The sequence below is a fragment of the Tachypleus tridentatus genome, chromosome 9, assembly GCF_004210375.1.
Source record: "Tachypleus tridentatus isolate NWPU-2018 chromosome 9, ASM421037v1, whole genome shotgun sequence".
Taxonomy (NCBI): Eukaryota; Metazoa; Arthropoda; class Merostomata; order Xiphosura; family Limulidae; genus Tachypleus; species Tachypleus tridentatus.
Genome location: NC_134833.1, coordinates 91,465,444 through 91,484,917, shown reverse-complemented (window position 1 = coordinate 91,484,917; position 19,474 = coordinate 91,465,444). Strand labels below are relative to the sequence as shown.

Below are 19,474 nucleotides of genomic sequence, written 5' to 3'. Positions count from 1 at the left end.
AAAACTGATGTATGTTACTGTTTCGGTTGAAATAACAACAAGCTTATTTTGTCTGTCTTGATTGCATTTGTTTTTAAGTGTATCCAGGTGCATTCTTTAATGTGTCAGTTTCAATGTTAGATTTAGAATTAGAGTGCAGTAAACAATAATATATTTAAAGAATATATACATAGATCGTAAATTTTCTTCTTGTTCACTATTCGAATGATTTAAATTTCGCGCAATGCGACACAGATTTCCAGAACACCTACCTCTGCATTAAATAATAAAAATATTACAACAGAACCAAACATGATATTCCTTGAGTAAATATAAAATACATATGTGTGTGTGTGTTTGCATTTTCCAAAAGAAAACTGGAAGAATAAATCATGAAGAACAATAATTGTCAGTACACAATAATGTATATTTTTGTCCTCCGTGAATTTATAAAAACGAAAAAATTGAAATGATATACAGATATAAATAGGGAGGAGTTTGGTCAACCTATTGTAACTTATGTAATTCAGGACAAGGAATAATTGTCTTCAGTATTGTGCAATTGTTGTCCAAGTGTATTGTATTAAGCAAGTAAGTGTTCCGGAAGAGTTTTAATTAGATTTCCCCAAGTTGTCGAGTACCCTCACACACTTTGAACGAGGTTTCACGAAGCTGCTAAGTGTTCCATAAAAGTTTCAATGATCTTTCACCAAGCTGGTAAGCGTTCGGACGTTGTAAATGATGCGTTACAGAGCAAACGTATCTCGGAACACTATTAATTAGGATTTATAAAGTATAAAAGCGTCCTGGAACAGTCATTTTGAACAAAGTTACATCTAGCAGATGAATGTCCCGATACAGCCTGAATGAGGCATTATCAAGCAGATAAATGTGCTGGAAACATTTAAATAAGGTTTCATCGGGTAGGTGAGTGTCCCGGAATCGTGTAAATAAGATGTCATCATATTGATAAATGACTAACAACTGTTTGAATGAAAATTTGTAAAACAGGTAAATTTCACTGAATACTTTGATGCAATAACTAAATTACGTCTTCAATAAAAGTGAATATTGAATTTTCCAAACTCACACACTGGAAAGAAAAAGAGAAAGAACTGATACAATAGAACCATGCTTTAATCCTGGTCATTAAAGCACCATATAGGTGTGTATATCTTGTTATATGCGTTTACGGTATCTAGTAATAACACAATAATGGTTAAAATGTCTTTATTGCACTCAGAAACATAGCATACAGATAATTAAAATGTTTTAGTGACAGTAAAATCATCAAATATTTGTAAAAATAGTTTTATTCATTTTCGTTTATAATACTTAATATTACCAGTATATATGGTAGAATAATGTTTATAATAGCTATTGGAAATAATAAACTATTAGGGAGTGTATTTGAGATTAATATCACTAAATATTGTGGTGGAGATTCTTTATAATGCTTATTTATATCAATATATACCGTTGTGAAAAATATTTACTATAGATATATTAGCAGAAAATATAATTAAATATAATAGTATTTGAGTATTCTAGCTTTCACTTAATTTTAAATTGATTTTACTTTTCATGTAAAATGATTAGATTATACCTGAAATATATTGATATTTCTTAATTTATTTCTAATCTACATTTTATTAATACAAATGGTTAACATTGAGAATAAAACTTAAAAATATTATGCGATATGAACTACTAATATAAATAATGTTTTCTGAACACACCCACAAGAAAATTTTATTCAATATTTGTGTATTTATAATTTCAATACAGTTGTAGGTTTAAAAACAGAGCTTCATAAGGGTGTTCAGTTTTCTTACTAATTTTAAATCTTCTTTACGTTTTGAATTGCACAGTTTTAGTCACTGAAACACCACCTTAATCATATTATTTTACACTAATATATGATATAAAATACATCACGACTCACAATATTATAGTTAATATATCAAGTCTTGAGATATAACGAGTAAAACGTCAACACTTAATATACTCTTCAAAAAAAAAAACGCAAAAGGCAAAATATGAGACAAATTGTAAACAAGTTTATTCCGGGTAGTTCTGTATGACATGTGTGAAACTTTGCACATTTACTGCTGAACATCCAAAGTCTGCAAAGGCGAAGTCCACGCTCACTAGGTGAAGTTTAACGTCAATAACGAGTATGCCTTCCGTGAGCATCAATAACTGCTTGGCATCTCCTGCCCATGGAAACGACGAGATGACGAATCACATCCTGTGGAATGGCTGTCCACTCAGCCTACAAAGCTGCTGCAAGCTGAGGTAGAGTCTGCGGTTGATGTTGTCGCCGTCGCAGACGTTGGTCCAACTCGTCCCAAAGATGTTCGATAGGGTTTAAATCTGGTGATCTGGAGGGCCAGGGAAGAACGTTGATGTTGTGGTGTCTCAAGAAGACAGTGGTGAGTCGGGCTGTGTGAAAACGGGCGTTGTCATGTTGAAAAACGTCGTTAACGTTCGCCATGATGGGTTGCACATGGGGCCTAAGAATCTCATAGACGGTTGCGTACGGTTTGATCGAAAATTCTACATAGCCCTGGTATGGTTGAGGCAGTAGACGTCGCAGTGGTGGTTCTTCCCGAAGGTGACGTAACTGGATGTAGCGATCTTGTGCGGGGTGGTCACACAAGGTCTGCCAGATCGTGGACGGTCACGAGTTGATCCATGTTGTTGGTGACGATTTCATAGCCTTGTGATGGTGCTTGGGTGGACATTCACAGCTCTGGCAACATCTGATCGAGATTCGCCGGCTTTCAAGCGACCAATGGCGTTGTTGCGTTGTGCTTCAGTCAGTCTTGGCGTAACTATATTGCGTGTCGGTGGCTTAACACTGAGCTATGGAGACCGAGAATCTGTCACTTTTATAGAGAATTTGCACATGTTGCACTTGCAGAACATGCAGATCTCTCAACCAAATTTATTGGATACGAATGCGTTTTGGCGAAAAATCCGATGTTTTCCTCCGTTTTCAAAGTGCACAACTTTTATTGTCATTTTGGTCTGACAATCAGTGCCTTAACACGTGTAACATTACATACTCTGAGCTTGTAACGTTATTACATATATTTCTCTTTAAAATAACAAAAATATCCCTTTTGCGTTTCTTGTTTTGAAGAGTATATATAATATTATGCACCAATACGTAATAAACATAACAGTCAATTCGCCAAATCTAAAATTAAACTCAAACTCAAATAAATGACTTTCTAGTTTCAATACCTCTAAACAACAATACTGATCGATACAATGCTTGCATTTAAAAAAGTACTGATAAACGAATTTTAAATAATTTTGTAAAATTATAGAATAAACAAAGCCGTCAATTAACTTTATTAAGCTCGTAGTAAAAACTAAGATCATACTTATGGTAAAATATTTAATATATATTAAATTTCTCTCTCAGAATTTGAGTATTTTTTAGTGTTCCCTTCAACCGTTCCAAAACTTCTTACGTTTCTGTTCGTTTTTTTACAATTTTGTCAAATCAAAATAATACTAAAATGTTGATGCAATCTCATTAAAATTGTTTAAGGATTAGTAAAAAAACATCGTACATTTCACTTGTAATTAATAAAATCAGTTTTTGCACTGCTTACAAACATTTAAAAAAACACTCGCTAAATAATCAAGTTATATCTCGAAATATCGTCAAGAGAAATGAAATGTTCATTAGTAAATATAGCTTTATGTTTTACCGTATTGTATTGTTTGCACTTATGTTTATTTGCATCTGTGTTAAGAAACTGCATACTCGGTCGTCTTCCACTGGCTATCGTGCATTCCTTTGTTTTTCTTTCTTTTTTCAGAGAAGTTGTTACTACTTATTAGTAACACAACTCATGCTCATTTTATGATTACAAGAAAATTCCATGTTATTTGAGATTTACATTATTACACAGATTAATGAAAATTACTTTAAAAAACCACAGAATGTGAGGAAAAGTAATTTATTCCGAGGTGAGCCTTCTAGTGTTCAACAATTAATGACTGGCTGAATTTTTTTCAGAGGCTTGATAAAGTAGCGATTCCTGAAATAAGTCAGTATATTGGTACAGCGGAACAATTTAGACAGAAGTACAAGACAAACCATCACTTTTCTACATCTTCTTGCAATCAATTTCAAGTGGATGGTAGTGATGACTTCGTAGTGATGATAATTCATAACTAGAATTTATATTTTTCAATGACCACTACTCTACAATTAAGCAGAATTTTCAAATATCCCAAAAGAAATATAGTAAAAGTCGCTAACATACTTCAAAGAAGCAACAAACCACCAACATGTGTGGAAACACGAGCTCTTGTAGCAGTCTATCTAATTTCTATTTCTCCACTTTACACCGACAAGGTTCATTCAGTTAATCCCCATAAACTTCAAAATAAATGAAATAGAGATTCGTTAAGTCACCAATAGGGCTTAAGCAACAATAACATATTTATTCTCACACGTATTGGATGGTTCTTCAACACTTTTCCATACATATGAAATGCGTTGCAAAATACTCAACTTATCTTCAATACGTTTGTAACGGGAATAACATGTGAGTACAAAACTCAAACGTTCACTTTTGTTACAAATATTTCTGAGACAATACTTGTACGCTCCTAAGCTACATATTAGAAGGAAGAATTGTACTTTTAATAATTTTAAAATGTTAGAATTATTGCTCATCACGAAATCCTATTTTTTTAAGAACTATTTTTAATTTTTTCCGAACGTTAAGATCCAAGGCTAGAGTGCTTACAATGGACAGTTCAAATATAATCCATTGTTTAGCTTTGCGCTAAGACAACGAACAAACAAGTATTTTAAATCAAATGATAATCAAGCAGTCCAGTGTCCAAGTTTTGTTCGATGTCACCTCAGCTTCAACCTTTATTTTTCAATTACAGCTAAAATATACAGATGTATATTACACACTAGATCGGTTAACAGATTATTAGATATCGTTTTGCGTTACTCTATAATTCTAACACTTTCTGAAACATAATCTTTGCTTCATTATTATGTGACAGTTTGTTAAAATTAAATATCCTCACATCTTTTACAAGGTTCATACTTAACTACAACTCAAAAGAAAAATTACTCTCAGCGTAGTTTTAAATGAGTAAAAATTCCTAAGAGTTATTCATGTATAAAGTTCAAATGAACAGATTTTTGAATTTGGTTTTATTGATAATTAACCTAATTATCGTGATTCACAACATAAATTGAATGGTTCGAAAATGTTTATGTATTTTTTATCTTCAAAGAAAGGAAGAATATTAACAAATATTTATAATTACTGTTATATAAAGTTTATAACAATGCCAGTGCAAGTCTTGTGAAATGAAACAAAATGTAAATAAATTTATCTTTCCTAGCTCTAATTTTATAGGCCTTTACGACAATTTTAAACATTATTATACATGATGTTCGGGATTTTTTTTAAATGATCAATTAAATCATTGTTTCTCTATATTTCTTATAAATATAACGAGTGTAATCCTTGCCATCTTAATTTAAATAATTTCACATCGTTGATTTAAGATTGTACAACTTGGTTCATATAAACTAAAGAATAGTACCTACATCTGAATTAGTTAACAAATGAGTTTAAAAATATTTAAAATCCATTCGTTTGTACATTTTTCTCTTAAAAATCACCTTTTTCCGCGACAGAAACTAAAACTCAAAAAGCTAGCACTTCTAATCTAAGCCATTAGATGGCAGTATATGACATTAACTGGAACAAGGCTTCTCAAACCTTCTTATATTCATTCCTGTCAATGTTTCAAAATAACTCTCTCACACCAGTTCAAAGAACAGACAAAAAGTGTTAAATTAAAATGTCAATACTTTATTATGGCTTAAATTCTAATTCTAATCTCATTAAACCCTGGATGAACCATTTACCTTGTTGAGGAGCATTTATCTGGAGTCAGTGTCGTGATTATATTGAAATTAGGTATGCACACCGTAACGCCACAAACAGAAGTTTCAATTAATATATGTTATAGGTTGAAAATGTAATTAATACAAGATGGATATCATTAAATAAAGGTGTACGTACGTAAGAGTACAACACTAGTGTCTAGTTTCTATTTCCTGTTGTTATGGAAAAAAGTGGTAAAATTTCCTCCTATCTTCTTTATCTTTACCATTTGAATATTACATCTTTCCATACATACACATCTTTATATAAGATGATTCTTTTTGTAGATTACATCTAAAAGAGCTTCACATTTATATCATTTCCAGTTTTCCTTTATATTTTCTATATCTATCAAATTTTTACATGTTAAATCTCTTTGTTGTAGCCTGGTGGTGTTTTTAGATGTATTTTGTTGAGAAATGAATGAAAATTGCGCTCATGATTTGTCAAGTCTTCATAGCTTTAGATTCTTCACAATAAGTGTCTGTGCCTTATTGGCAATACATTTCAATAATAAATGGCAAGCTCACAATCCGCTTTTGTAAGAAAAAAAAATAATTACACTATAAGTTATTACAGTTTAATTTAGATAATTCAGTTTTTTGTCAAAAGCCCATACGAGGTTGATTCAGTTACTATATAATTCAACTGACAAGAAGATTGTTTGTTTTTGGAATTTCGCACAAAGCTACTCGAGGGCTATCTGTGCTGGCCGTCCTTAATTTAGCAGTGTAGGACTAGAGGGAAGGGAGTTAGTCATCACCACCGACCGCCAACTCTTGGGCTACTCTTTTACCAACGAATAGTGGGATTGACCGTCACATTATAACGCCCCCACGGCTGAAAGGGCGAGCATGTTTGGCGCGTCTCAGGCGCGAACCCGCGACCCTCAGATTACGAAGCGCACGCCTTAACGCGATAGGCCATGCCAGGCCCGTGCCAAGAAGAACTATTTCTTTTGTGTCTCTGTTGTTACAGTACAATCTGTGAAATTCACTTCTAAACCACTACCATAAATGCTAGTTACCACAGTTGTATTGTTACCAGAGATTTAAATAATTGTCTCCTTTCGTCAAAGTACACAAATCTGGTTCAATTACTTTAGAGCGACATTTTATTAACAAGACAAATTCTTCTTCTTTAAATCTGTTATTAAAATACAAGCTATGATATCTTATAAATTGCTCATTACGCTAAACTCACACATTGTCTAACTTCACTTATACTTTCACATTCAACTTAACTTACCATCTCTTTGTATTTGTACATATTTATAACATGCGACAGAATAAATCTACCCATATATATTCCTCTACTAACAATAATATTACATATAACATAGAAGCTTCGAGTAAAATGACGCCAACAATATAAAAAGTCAAGTACAACAATTAAACTACATTTACAACTTATGACTTATACGGAGTTACGTAACAAAACTTGTCATAATTGTGGCTTTTAAAATACATTAGCTTTTGACACTATTGTTAAGAAAAATAAATAATCATTGAATATTAAATCACCAAACAAACCAAATAATAACTTTTAAATTGAACAGTCTTGTATATCCAACATCATGAGACTTTAGTATTAGGCCACTTACTTTTTAAACACCATATAATTTATCTAGTTCCTTAGGAAATTATGTGAATTGATAAAAATGTATAATATGAACTGGCTCATATACATTACTGTAGCCAAACTATAGTTTAATTAATACGCAAACAAATATTTATTTACTATCTATACATAGTTATTTAAAAACCTTTCAAATATCGCATTTATAATTATTCATAAGTATAAATATATAGCGAAAAATGTTTTTGATGAAAACGTTGAGTTTTAGTTTCATGATACATAAATATTTTAAGCATTTTTCTGTAATTGTAATTGGTCATTGATTGTTAAGGAGAAATAGTTGAAAGCAAAAAAAGATCATCGTATATTAATGGCATTTTAACGCCAGCATCCCTAATTTTGTACTGCTAGCCAGGGAGAAATCAGCATCCTACCCTCTCATTATCCATGCTAAGATATTAACTGTATTTGTTAAAAAACATCCAACTCTGAAAGTGTTAAGAAAATTTAGTGTTAAGGCTAGTTAGTTGAATATCTTTCGGTCTCCATGATGTGTTGATTTGTGTATCTATGGATAAGTGAATCTTGATGTGTTGATATCTGTATCGTTAAAATCTTGAAAATCTATTGATCGACTTGGTAGCATTTAGATTTAGATTAGATGCCAGAAGTTGTTGCTGAAACTTAGAAGTATCCTTCATATTTATGAACAATAACGCAATATGTGCTTTAAAATAAATTAGCTAAATCTTTTGCTTTTGTTTGGACTATGAAAATGGTTACAATTTATGAGGATGTTCAGTCTGCAGTAACATTATTGTTAGATCAAACAATATTGTTGGATTAACAAAATGGTTAAAAGTTAAATTTTGTACAACTTATGCCAATACACAGTCAACAATAGCTTAATATTCTTTTAACCAATTGATAAAATAAAATAAAAAATTATGTACATCTTACACCGATACAGAGTCCACAGTAACTTAATATTATTTCAACTCATTGATAAATCGAAAAGGTTGGGTGCAAGTTAAGCTGATTAAAAGTCACCAGTTAATTTGACTAACAAATGACTTTCTTTTTGCTGAAAGTGAATAGGTTTCAAATTAATGTGTATGTTTTTTAATGATTAAAAAGGTTTCATTGGAAGAAATGATATCTGAAGTGTGAGTAGAAATATCTTCACTAAATAGTGAACATAAGGCAGACCACTTTAATAATCCGAAAAAATTACAATCATCAAAAACGTTTCAAAGGGTTACATTCTTCTAATTTGCTGTAATATCAGCAAAGATCGGAAAAATAGTCCTAGAAACGATTACATTCAACTATAGTGTTGTTATTACTTAACCAGAATAAAGAAGGATAAACTGATAAAGTAGCTCATAATACATACCAAAACTAATAAGTTTTCTACACCATCCAAAAATATCAATGTTATAAGAGAAAATAAAATGATTAAATTCTTCCTGTATCTGAAGAAAATTATGACATTTATAATGATGTTATAACCGTTGGTTCCGGTATAGACACACTTCGTGGACTGCTTAAGAGTCACATATCTGATTGCCCAAATAGTCCTACTGTTCCCACTACGAACCATTCTAACTGGAAACTGTTGGATTCTCATTGTTGTTTTTCACTAATTTTACCTTTAATATTAATTCAAGTGAGATAACTTTTGAGTTCGATGAAGATCCTTATTTAGCTTGTCTGGTCCTTTGTGCTATATTTTTCACAGACAATGAATGTTAATGGTGTTACCACTCAATCATCAAAACAACTTATGGAGTTTTTTACAGTAATTTTCAATACTTTTTGTAAGTTATTCCGTTGCCTAACTGTGTTCACCCCAAAGACATTTTCTGTACCTCCTGTCAATTGAGAGTTTCTCTTCCAATGTCCAAGAAGCAATGGAAATACAATCCACATTTTCACTTATGAAACATAGTTGGATTCTAAGTTCTGTAATAGTGTTGTTGTCGTGGTATAAAGGCCCGGAGAGCCCTGAGAACTTAGTCTTGTGACAATAAAAATATGTTGGACGATTTTATCATGATGGAATGTTGACTTCTACGAAATAATATTGTAGTTCATTTATGAGTTCAACTCCCACCCTTTGCATTTATATGAGTTTATTATTAAAGCCACTCTTAATAGTTTATGGTATAAAAAATTCAAGCTGATATCGTCAGGAGATTTATCATTTTATTGTCATAACCCGTTACGTTCACTGAGCAGATAAGAAAACCCTACAAACGTTTTATTATTATTATAATTAATATTGAAATGACCGACTTCAACCATAGCAAAATAACGACAAAACTCACGATATTTATTTTTTTTAAATTAAAGTACAAGGTACAAAAGTAATTGTTATTTTAATGTTTCAAAACATGAAAAGAAATTAATTATTTTAGAAGATAAATACAATACTAAGAAAAAACATTTTCTTCTGAGATTTTAGACTATTCTTTTGTTTTTGTTTTTAAGTCTTATGTTATTTTGATCAAATTGTAATTACACATTTGTGATAGAAATAGATAATCAGTCACGTGGAATCACTTATATTAGAAGTGATTTCTAATTTCATCTTACAGAGTTAAAATCTCCGCTACAAAACAGGGTTAAGAAAACTAAATAGAGTACAATATATTATTATTATATCAGAATAAAAAACGTTTTGTTTCTAACGAATGTTTTACAAAAACAACAAACACTGCATAGTAGTACGGTTAATATAGGATAATAAGTTAGATTAAATGAAATTAATATCAGTAAAGGTTTTGTCCCCAGGAAAAGTCTTCATCGAGTTACCTGTTAAAAATAAATATTCTAATAAATAACGTTATCCTAAACTCGGTCTATTCTAATTTTCAAGGTACAATATAGAAAGTATCCAATTCTCAAAACACAAAACTAGTAAAGCGCATTGTATTAAACTTGTTTCGATACAGAATAAATAAAAATAATTTTGTTTCTCAATAATGTACAACTTTATCGTACTAAAATAGTTTTTAATATACTATTACCATGACTGGCTCGTATATACTATTCTACACAATTGTTTTAAATAATGTACTTGAAATAAAGGACAAAGAACATAGAAATACCGAAAATATGTGATTCTTCACATATTTCGCTTCTGAGCTGAAAATGTGGTCTATACTATCCAAAATCTTCACCATATACACTATGTCTATTACGGAAGCATATTCTAATAATCAAGCCTTCAGCTGTAGGTAGGATGAAACAGCCCAAGAACAAGCAGATGACAAGAACCACAACTAATGTTGTTTAATCATTTAAGCTGCCAACGAAAGAAATGGAAAGTGACTAAACATTTCATTATATCAAAATATAATGAAACGTCCGAGGTAAATTGTAGCTACTGCAAGGATAAAACAAAACCGAAATTCAAACGGATTCAGTACAATATTTTGGGATATGATAAAATGTAGTTTCATTAATTATCAGTGACATTATAATCAATAGTTTGTAGTTTTTGCAATGAATTTCTGAAACTAAAATATTTCCAACAATCTAAATATTACCATTAATTAAGGCGACTATTTTTTTTTTCTCAAACTAAACATCTAATTTTCAATAATGAAACGTGTGCAGGATTGTGTTACGTAAAATATTTTGTGGAATAACTTTACGACAAACAAAGAGTAACTAACCTTCTCTTCATTTTCTTTGCTTTCGTGAAAGAAGTTTTCTGTTTCTTACATGGAGTTTTTGCTTTCGTATTTGTAAGAAATCTTGAAAAACTACAAATGAAAAGGTTGAGTAGGGCGGGATTCAATGGGTTTTAAGAACTTCCCACATTCTGCCAATAGGCAATATTTTTAATTCGAACGTTAATTTGCTATCTTTTCTAGGTCACGCGTAACCATCACGACAACGTGTAAACGTAAACTGAAATTTATAATGATTGTTTATTGCGAGTGAAATGTGAGATACACAAGCAACGTTATGTGTGTTAACTCAAATATTGTTCATTGTGTCAGTGCACAAGGAGTTTTCTACAGAATTCGCATTTTATGTGTGTATTATTTAAATATTTCTTATATATTTCCCTCTAATCCTGAATCTAACAAAAAAAATTACATTAATCAAAGGATGCACCAGAATATGTATCTAAATAAGTGTTTGTGTATGTTTTTATTGAACGACCATTGGGCCAGTTCCAGTAAAAATAAAGATGTTAACTGATGTGGTATGTCATGCGAATTTTTTATGCGATCAAATTACGGAGTAACACTGTTGTACATAAATAAACGTAAGCGTTAATTTTGATACTACACAATAGTATATCTCTCTAGTTTTCAGTTAGTGATAGTAGATGGCCTTGGAATGTATCCCTCTTCTCTTACACTACTAAAATAGGGACGTCTAGGGCAGATAGCCCTCGTGTAGCTTTGTGTGAAATTCGAAACAAAACAAACCCAACCAAATGAGGAACTTAAATGGTTAAATCGGCCAAATGGTTCTGTATTTATGAGGGGAAAAACAAAGTACAATAAAGATGGTCGATAAGATATAAATTACTTTCATTTACAAAAGCTTTGAACTTTTCGGAATACACTTATTCCTTCTCCAGCGAAGCTTAAAGTATTTGGTAAAGCCTTAAATAGAAAGAAGTACAGATTATAGAATATTTGACAAAGTAGCACAAATAATACGTTGCATGAGGCACTGGATTATAATTATAATTACTCTTAACAAACGGCTGGTTGTAAGTAAAGCTATTTAGAATTATTTGTGGTATAAGAATGTTGTAATTCATTAACGGCCTGGCATGGCCAAGCGCGTAAGGCGTGCGACTCGTAATCCGAGGGTCGCGGGTTCGCGCCCGCGTCGCGCTAAACATGCTCGCCCTCCCAGCCGTGGGGGCGTTATAATGTGACGGTTAATCCCACTATTCGTTAATTAAAGAGTAGCCCAAGAGTTGGCGGTGGGTGGTGATGACTAGCTGCCTTCCCTCTAGTCTTACACTGCTAAATTAGGGACGGCTAGCACAGATAGCCCTCGAGTAGCTTTGTGCGAAATTCCAAAACAAACAAACAAACGTAACTCATTAAGAACTGAGCGATCTTTTGCTATAAGTAACTTTTTTTTCAATACAAAGTCCAAGGTCTGGAGATGTTGTATAGCGTTAGAAAAATCGTTGTATGAAATATTGTAATATGATGCTTATTTATGTGAACGAGTGTCTGGTTTCAGTGATGGATGACCAGTCCTATTAAATACTTGGAAATACTATTAAAGTCCTATTAAATACTTGTGAGCCAAGTCTAATTTTTAATTGGTTTTTTGCAATGTGACCCTGTAGTCTCCATACGTAATCTTAAACCCGAACATTGAACTTTGAACTAAGATCGTTGGTATTCGATCCTTATGTTGAAAAAAGTGTCTGTGGGTGTGTGTTTTCCATATAGCAAAGCCACAATGTGTGTGTGGAAGCTAGGTCTTTATATACAAACATCAACTGAATTTGAGGGTAGAAGTTTGTACACTATGGAAAAGAGATTTTTTTCTGTTATTATTATCTTTAAAGTTTTTGACACAATAAAACTAGAGGAGATCACGAGAATGAATCCATATACGATATGAAAATTAAGGGGTGGTGAGAATTTGTTGTTTAAAGTGAGTAATGTTTATTGTAAAACCAGTCAGATGTCCATTACTCAACAAATATTTGTGCAGAAGTGTAATTTCAAGTAATTTCGATTAAAAGTAACGGGTTAAATTTAACTTCAAGAGTTAAGGATAAAGCTGCTAATGTTATTACACTTAAAATTATTTGAAACAGCTTCACATAGCACTTATCCGTTTGTTTAGAATGGGTATAATTACAAACTGATGTCTCATTCAACTTGGAATTTGGAGTATTTTTGTTACATTGTCTACAATAGGTAGTTTCTTCCCTTTATCGCTTTACTAAATATTTTAAATAAATTAGATATTGTAATTACTATACCATTAAATACTAAATGTAATTATAATATTATTTCTAAACTGCAATTAATATAGAATAAGTGTATTCCGAAAACTTTGAAGCTTATCACACGTCTTCGTCTTTATGCCATGACGCAAGTTCAATCAGTTGACGGTCAATTCGTTGGTTCAAGAGTAGCTCAATAGCTGGTGGTGGGTGGTGATAACTAGCTGCCTTCCCTCCAGTCCTACACTGCTAAATTAGGGACGGCTAGCACAGATAGCCCTCGAATAGCTTTGTGCGAAATTCAAAACAAACAAACAAACAATGAGTTGAGTATTGTGTAGCAAAATAATTATCACAAATTGTATTATCCCTGAAAATCATAAAGATATAGATTATTTACACAATAAAATATAAACCTTGCATAATTCTTACTATTGTTTAAGGCACTTGAGATCGTGAATTATATTTCCGGCCCAGCATGGCCAGGTGGGTTAAGACATTCGAGTCGTAAACTGAGGGTCGCGGGTTTAAATCCCCGTCGCACTGAACACGCTCGCCCTTTTAGCCGTGGGGGCGTTAAAACGTGACGATTAATCCCACTATTCGTTGATAAAAGGGTGGTGATGACTCGCTGCCTACCCTCTAATCTCACACTATTAAATTGGGGACGGCTATTGCAGATAGCTCTCGTGTAGCTTTGCGCGAAATTCCCAAACAAAGAATACTGCTGTCCTAGCGCGGGACTCTTTATAACCGATATATGTTGGTGAAACTAGACATGAGATAAAATAACTGCATTACCATATGATGATTGGTGTTTTTACTTCCCAATTTATAAAGTACCACAACCTGCATTTGTAAGAAATCATGATGAACGTCAAACTTACTATAATAATAACCGTTTTTAAAGGGTTATATACCTTGTGTAAAACAAAGTATCATATTGCTTTAAAAATGGAAGTGAAGATAAATTTGAAAATAGAAGGTGAGAAATTAGAAAAAAAAATTGTTTTAATTATTTTAATATCTGTTTATCTTGTGTTGTTGATGAAGTGACGAAATTACTTTAATTATATTTGTCCTGTTATATCTTAATATCTTACAATATGGCCCTATATTCCCTCTTATGCATATCAATATAATTGTTTTAGCAATAATAATATAAAAAGTATTTTAAAACAGATATCTATAGGAAGGATCGTTCCAAATTGAAACATTTCATATGTAAAAAATTTGTTCCAAAACTAGACATAAAGTAAAACTTTTTACAATTTTGAAACTATTTTAGGTTTATTGTGTTGCATTTAAATTTTTTTTTCTATCATATGGAATAATTGTGATCTGATTTGTAATAATAACAGAACAGTTAATCTTATAATATACAACTGTATATGAGTGTCATTGATTCAGGTTATTTTTCTACAGAAAATTTAATAATAATATGCACGCTGTTCAAAAATGTGGACGTAAAGAAATATATATATATATATTATTTAAACATAATAAAACTATAACCTACAAACTCTTAGCAATAAAATGTTTTGAAATCATAAGAATAAGACAGACAAAATAAGACGAGCTGCCTTCCCTCCAGCTTTGCACTGCAAAATTAGAGCCGGCTAGCGCAGATAGCCCTCGAGTATCTTTACGCAATAAAACAAAAATTTAATAACAAAAATGTTACATTAAAACAGACAATAAATATAACTTTTTAAATTCAGTTTCCTTTTTCTTAGTGGAACAGCAGTATGTCTGGGGACTTGCGACATTAGAAACTATGTGGCGATACACAGTTTGGACAAAGGCTTATAATAAATATTTGTAAACAATTCTCCGTTTCCATTAACTTCAAAATATCTAGAAGGTGAACATTTTTAATATTTGCCCAAACACGAAACTTTCTTAACTGTTTCTTCTTCAAGATTATTCTTTTAATTTTTGTTTAATTTAAATATTTCTTCCTTGATTCGTGATGACTTTAAGTAAATAGCAGATACAGCTGATACGGCTATTGAAAACCTTTATTTACAAACAAGGTCTATCTCTCTATCTCTCTTCACTGAAATTTTCACAATTGGTGTTAATTACAAACTTTCACTTACAACAGGTCCTAACACAACCGTTGACCCTGCAGTTAGTGTTATACTCTGAACCTTCCACAACTTCTTACTTCCAGTTATTACACAATATCGTATTCTCCTTCTGAACGTTTTATATTAACAGCTTATGTTAACATAAATTTGTTTTGAATTTGTGCAGTTTTACATTTTCATACGTTTTTCTACTGAAATACTCCTACTTGCTCACTTAGAACCTCATATGTTAAGATGGAAATTGCCGAAATAAAACAATTGTCACAGATGTGACAAAACTACAATTATTCTCCAGTTTACACAAATACAAAAATCTAATAGCTTTAGTATAAAGAGATATGCACGATTCAAACTACCATAATAACTCTACGAAATAGCTTACACATTCTTACAATGACTTTACAACCACTAATAACTATTTTACCAACACGTATTTATTGTGTGTTAAAAGTTGATTCTTTCAACCAAGTAAATCAGGACACTGGAGAACACCTTTTTAAATTTGGTCAATAGTGGTTATTGGATCGTAAGTTATCTCCTCGCTCACCACCGAATCTTCTCTATACTTCTTGTGATTCTTGATGAACTAGCAGCTTCTGTCATGGTTTTTCCAGCAGCACGTTGTTGCACAAGTTTCAGGTATCTTTCAAGCTCAGTAACAGTTTCGGAGCTGATATTTTAACAGAGATAATCCTTTATCACTTTTGAAATCCTTTATTACTGGAAACCCACCTTTGTATCCATTTATTATCTCATTCACACTAATAACCTTCCAGTTTTTCTGGTCTCGTTCAGAATATGCACCTGTAGATAAAGTGAGATCTTGAACAATTCAAAACTTCTGTCCACGAACAGCGTCTTTTCTGCGCTGCTTGGAAAGTTTCATGACGTTTGCTCATGGAAATAAAGGAAATAAGCCAGCTTAATTTCTTTTCTGAAACAACCCTAGAAAAAAGAGCTACGAAAATTGCATAAGCAGCGTTCTCAAAATCCGTTATTTGGACATCCATTGCTTTGAATTCAACACGCCAGAATGTCGACATACGATAATCGGAGGTTCTTAATAAGACAACTGGAAAAAGGAAGAGTGAGAGAGAATTGCTTATTCCAGTTTCATCTTCTACCAGTTGTTCTCAGCTTATCATTTGTGGAGACCTCAAAAGAGCACACGCCACTTGAAGAGCAATTTGAGAATCGATTCCTCTTGAAGTTAGTTCTTCATAAAACTGTTTGTTTTGTTTATTTTTGAATTTCGCACAAAGCTACTCGAGGGCTATCTGTGCTAGTCGGCCCTAATTTTGCAGTGTAAAGCTGGAGGGAAGGCAGCTAGTCTTATTATATGTCTTATTCTTATGATTTCAAAACATTTTATTACTGAGAGTTTGTAGATGACAGTTTTATTATGTTTAAATAATATATATGTATATATTTCTTTACGTCCACATTTTTTAAACAGCGTGCATATTATTATTAAATTTTCTGTAGAAAAATAACCTGAATCAATGACACTCATATACAGTTGTATATTATAAGATTAACTGTTCTGTTATTATTACAAATCAGATCACTATTATTCCATATGATAGAAAAAAATTTAAATGCAACACAATAAACCTAAAATAGTTTCAAAATATTAAAAAGTTAAACTTTATGTCTACTTTTGGAACAACTTTTTTACATAATAAATGTTCCAATTTGGAATGATCCTTCCTATAGATGTCTGTTTCAAAATACTTTTTATACTTTTATTGCTAAAACAATTATATTGATATGCATAAGAGGTAATAAAGGGCCATATTGTAAGATACTAAATTAATATTAAACAGGACAAATATGATAAAAGTAATTTCGTCACTTTGTTAACAACACAAGATAAACAAGGATTAAAATAAATAAAACAACTTTTTTTCTAATTCCCCCACCTTTTGTTTTCAAATTTATCTTCACTTCCATTTTCAAAGCAATATGATACTTTGTTTTACACACGGTATATAACCCTTTAAAAACGGTTATTATTACAGTAAGTTTGACGTCCATCATGATTTTTTACAAATGCAGATTGTAATACTTTATAAATATGGAAGTGAAAACACCAATCATCATATGGTAATGCATATTACTCTATCTCATGTCTAGTTTCAGCAACATGTATCGGTTGTAAGGAGTCCCGCGCTAGTACAGCAGTTTTCTTTGTTTGGGAATTTCGCGCAAAGCTACACGAGGGCTATCTGCAATAGCCGTCCCTAATTTAATAGTGTGAGACAAGAGGGAAGACAGCTAGTCATCACCACCTTTTTACCGCCGATTAGTGGGATTGATCGTAACATTTTAACGCCCCCACGGCTAAAAGGGCAAGCGTGTTCAGTGCGACGGGGATTTGAACCCGCGATCCTCAGATAACGACTCGAATGTCTTAGCCCACCTGGACATGCTGGGCCGGAAATATAATTCACGATCTCAAGTGCCTTAAACAATAGTAAGAATTATGCAATGTTTATATTTTATTATGTAAATAATCTATATCTTTACGATTTTCAGGGATAATACAATTTGTGATAATTATTTTGCTACACAATACTCAACTAATTGTTTGTTTCTTTTGAATTTCGCACAAAGCTACTCGAGGGCTATCTGTGCTAGCCGTCCATAATTTAGCAGTGTAAGACCAGAGGGGAGGCACTGCCAACTCTTGGGCTACTCTTTTACTAACGAATAGTGGGATTGACCGTCACTTTATAATGACCCCACGGCTGAAAGGGCGAACATGTTTTGCGCGACGGCGATGCGAACGCGCGACCTTCAGATGCCGGGCCTCATAAAACTGTTCATCATAAACAATGGGTAAATCATTTAAATGTACTCCACCTGATGAGAAATATAAGAAGTTCGATTCCCAACGAGAATGGTTAGGAATTTTATAGTCTAATGTTTCGGGATGATTTATTTCTCTTCTTGTTCGGTCATCAAAACTTTCAGCCATTGCTTGCCATCGACAGTCATGGTCTGTGAGATAACCTCTTCTTACTGGAGAAGATGCACTTAAAGCCATCATTATTGGAGCTAAGACACACAGCTGATCGTGCACAAACTTGGAATCTTCCAAACAGGAGGCTTGTATTGTAGTCTGTAAAGTACAACTGGCTTGTCCAATCACTGAACAATCTTCATAAACATGGTTTGGTTTAACTTCAACTCCAAACTGAACATCACCTCCAAGTGCTTCTAGATTTTCAGTGAAAGGGTCAGGTGTGTTTCTGTCTTTAAATATTGGAATATTAACATTCGCTCGATTTCCTCTTCTTTTTTCAAGAGAAATAAAGGTAGCTTTATATATTGGGTTATCCTGACAGATCAATTCATCTGGAACAAAGAGTGACATAGTGATACCTGATTCTGGTGTTGGCTTATAAACTGGTTCAGTAAATGCCGGAACACCAAGCCGCGGAAACATCCCTACAGTTAAGTAAGTTTCATCATCTTCTAAAGCTGCTAACACTTCTTTCCTTCTTTTTTTCATGTTCTCTTCTACCTCACGAAAACACTCCAAAACATCTCCATACGGTTCTCTTGGGCAGCTTTCTGACATCGACTCAAGACATTCTTCTGCCCACAAACCAGCTAGAGATTTACTATTTTCTTTCATGTATTTGAAGATCCTCGGGGCACGTAAGCATAGTCTTGCCGTTTTAGCTTCGTGATTCAGCTTTATTACATGTCCTTCAATCTCATGTCCCCACTTGAACGGGTCATTCCTGTTCTTATTCTGGTTGTAAATGTAAATTAGCATGTTGACAAGCTAATGTCCTTAGTTTAACGAAATGATTTAAAGATTCTTTCCACGACAGAAAATGGGGATTTTCTAGAAATCTCATGGTACGGAATGAGTCTACGACTTGCAGCCTTGTGTAAACACGAGACTACGTCCA

The 19,474-nt window shown here is 32.6% G+C and overlaps 1 protein-coding gene and 1 long non-coding RNA gene across 2 annotated transcripts in view; both read right to left on the bottom strand.

The window, feature by feature from the left end:
* Window positions 1-19,474, bottom strand: part of LOC143225746 (uncharacterized) — a 55,425-nt gene that overhangs the window by 23,004 nt on the left and 12,947 nt on the right. The gene's annotated exons all lie outside the window — the stretch shown is intronic.
* On the bottom strand, window positions 9,824-19,471 carry LOC143225745 (glutamate--cysteine ligase catalytic subunit-like). Its single transcript, XM_076455684.1, has 2 exons — window positions 18,414-19,471; window positions 9,824-10,322 (listed from the first exon to the last, which is right to left on the bottom strand). Exons 1-2 carry the CDS (start codon window positions 19,333-19,335, stop codon window positions 10,264-10,266), a joined length of 981 nt encoding a protein of 326 aa, XP_076311799.1. The 5' UTR covers window positions 19,336-19,471; the 3' UTR covers window positions 9,824-10,263.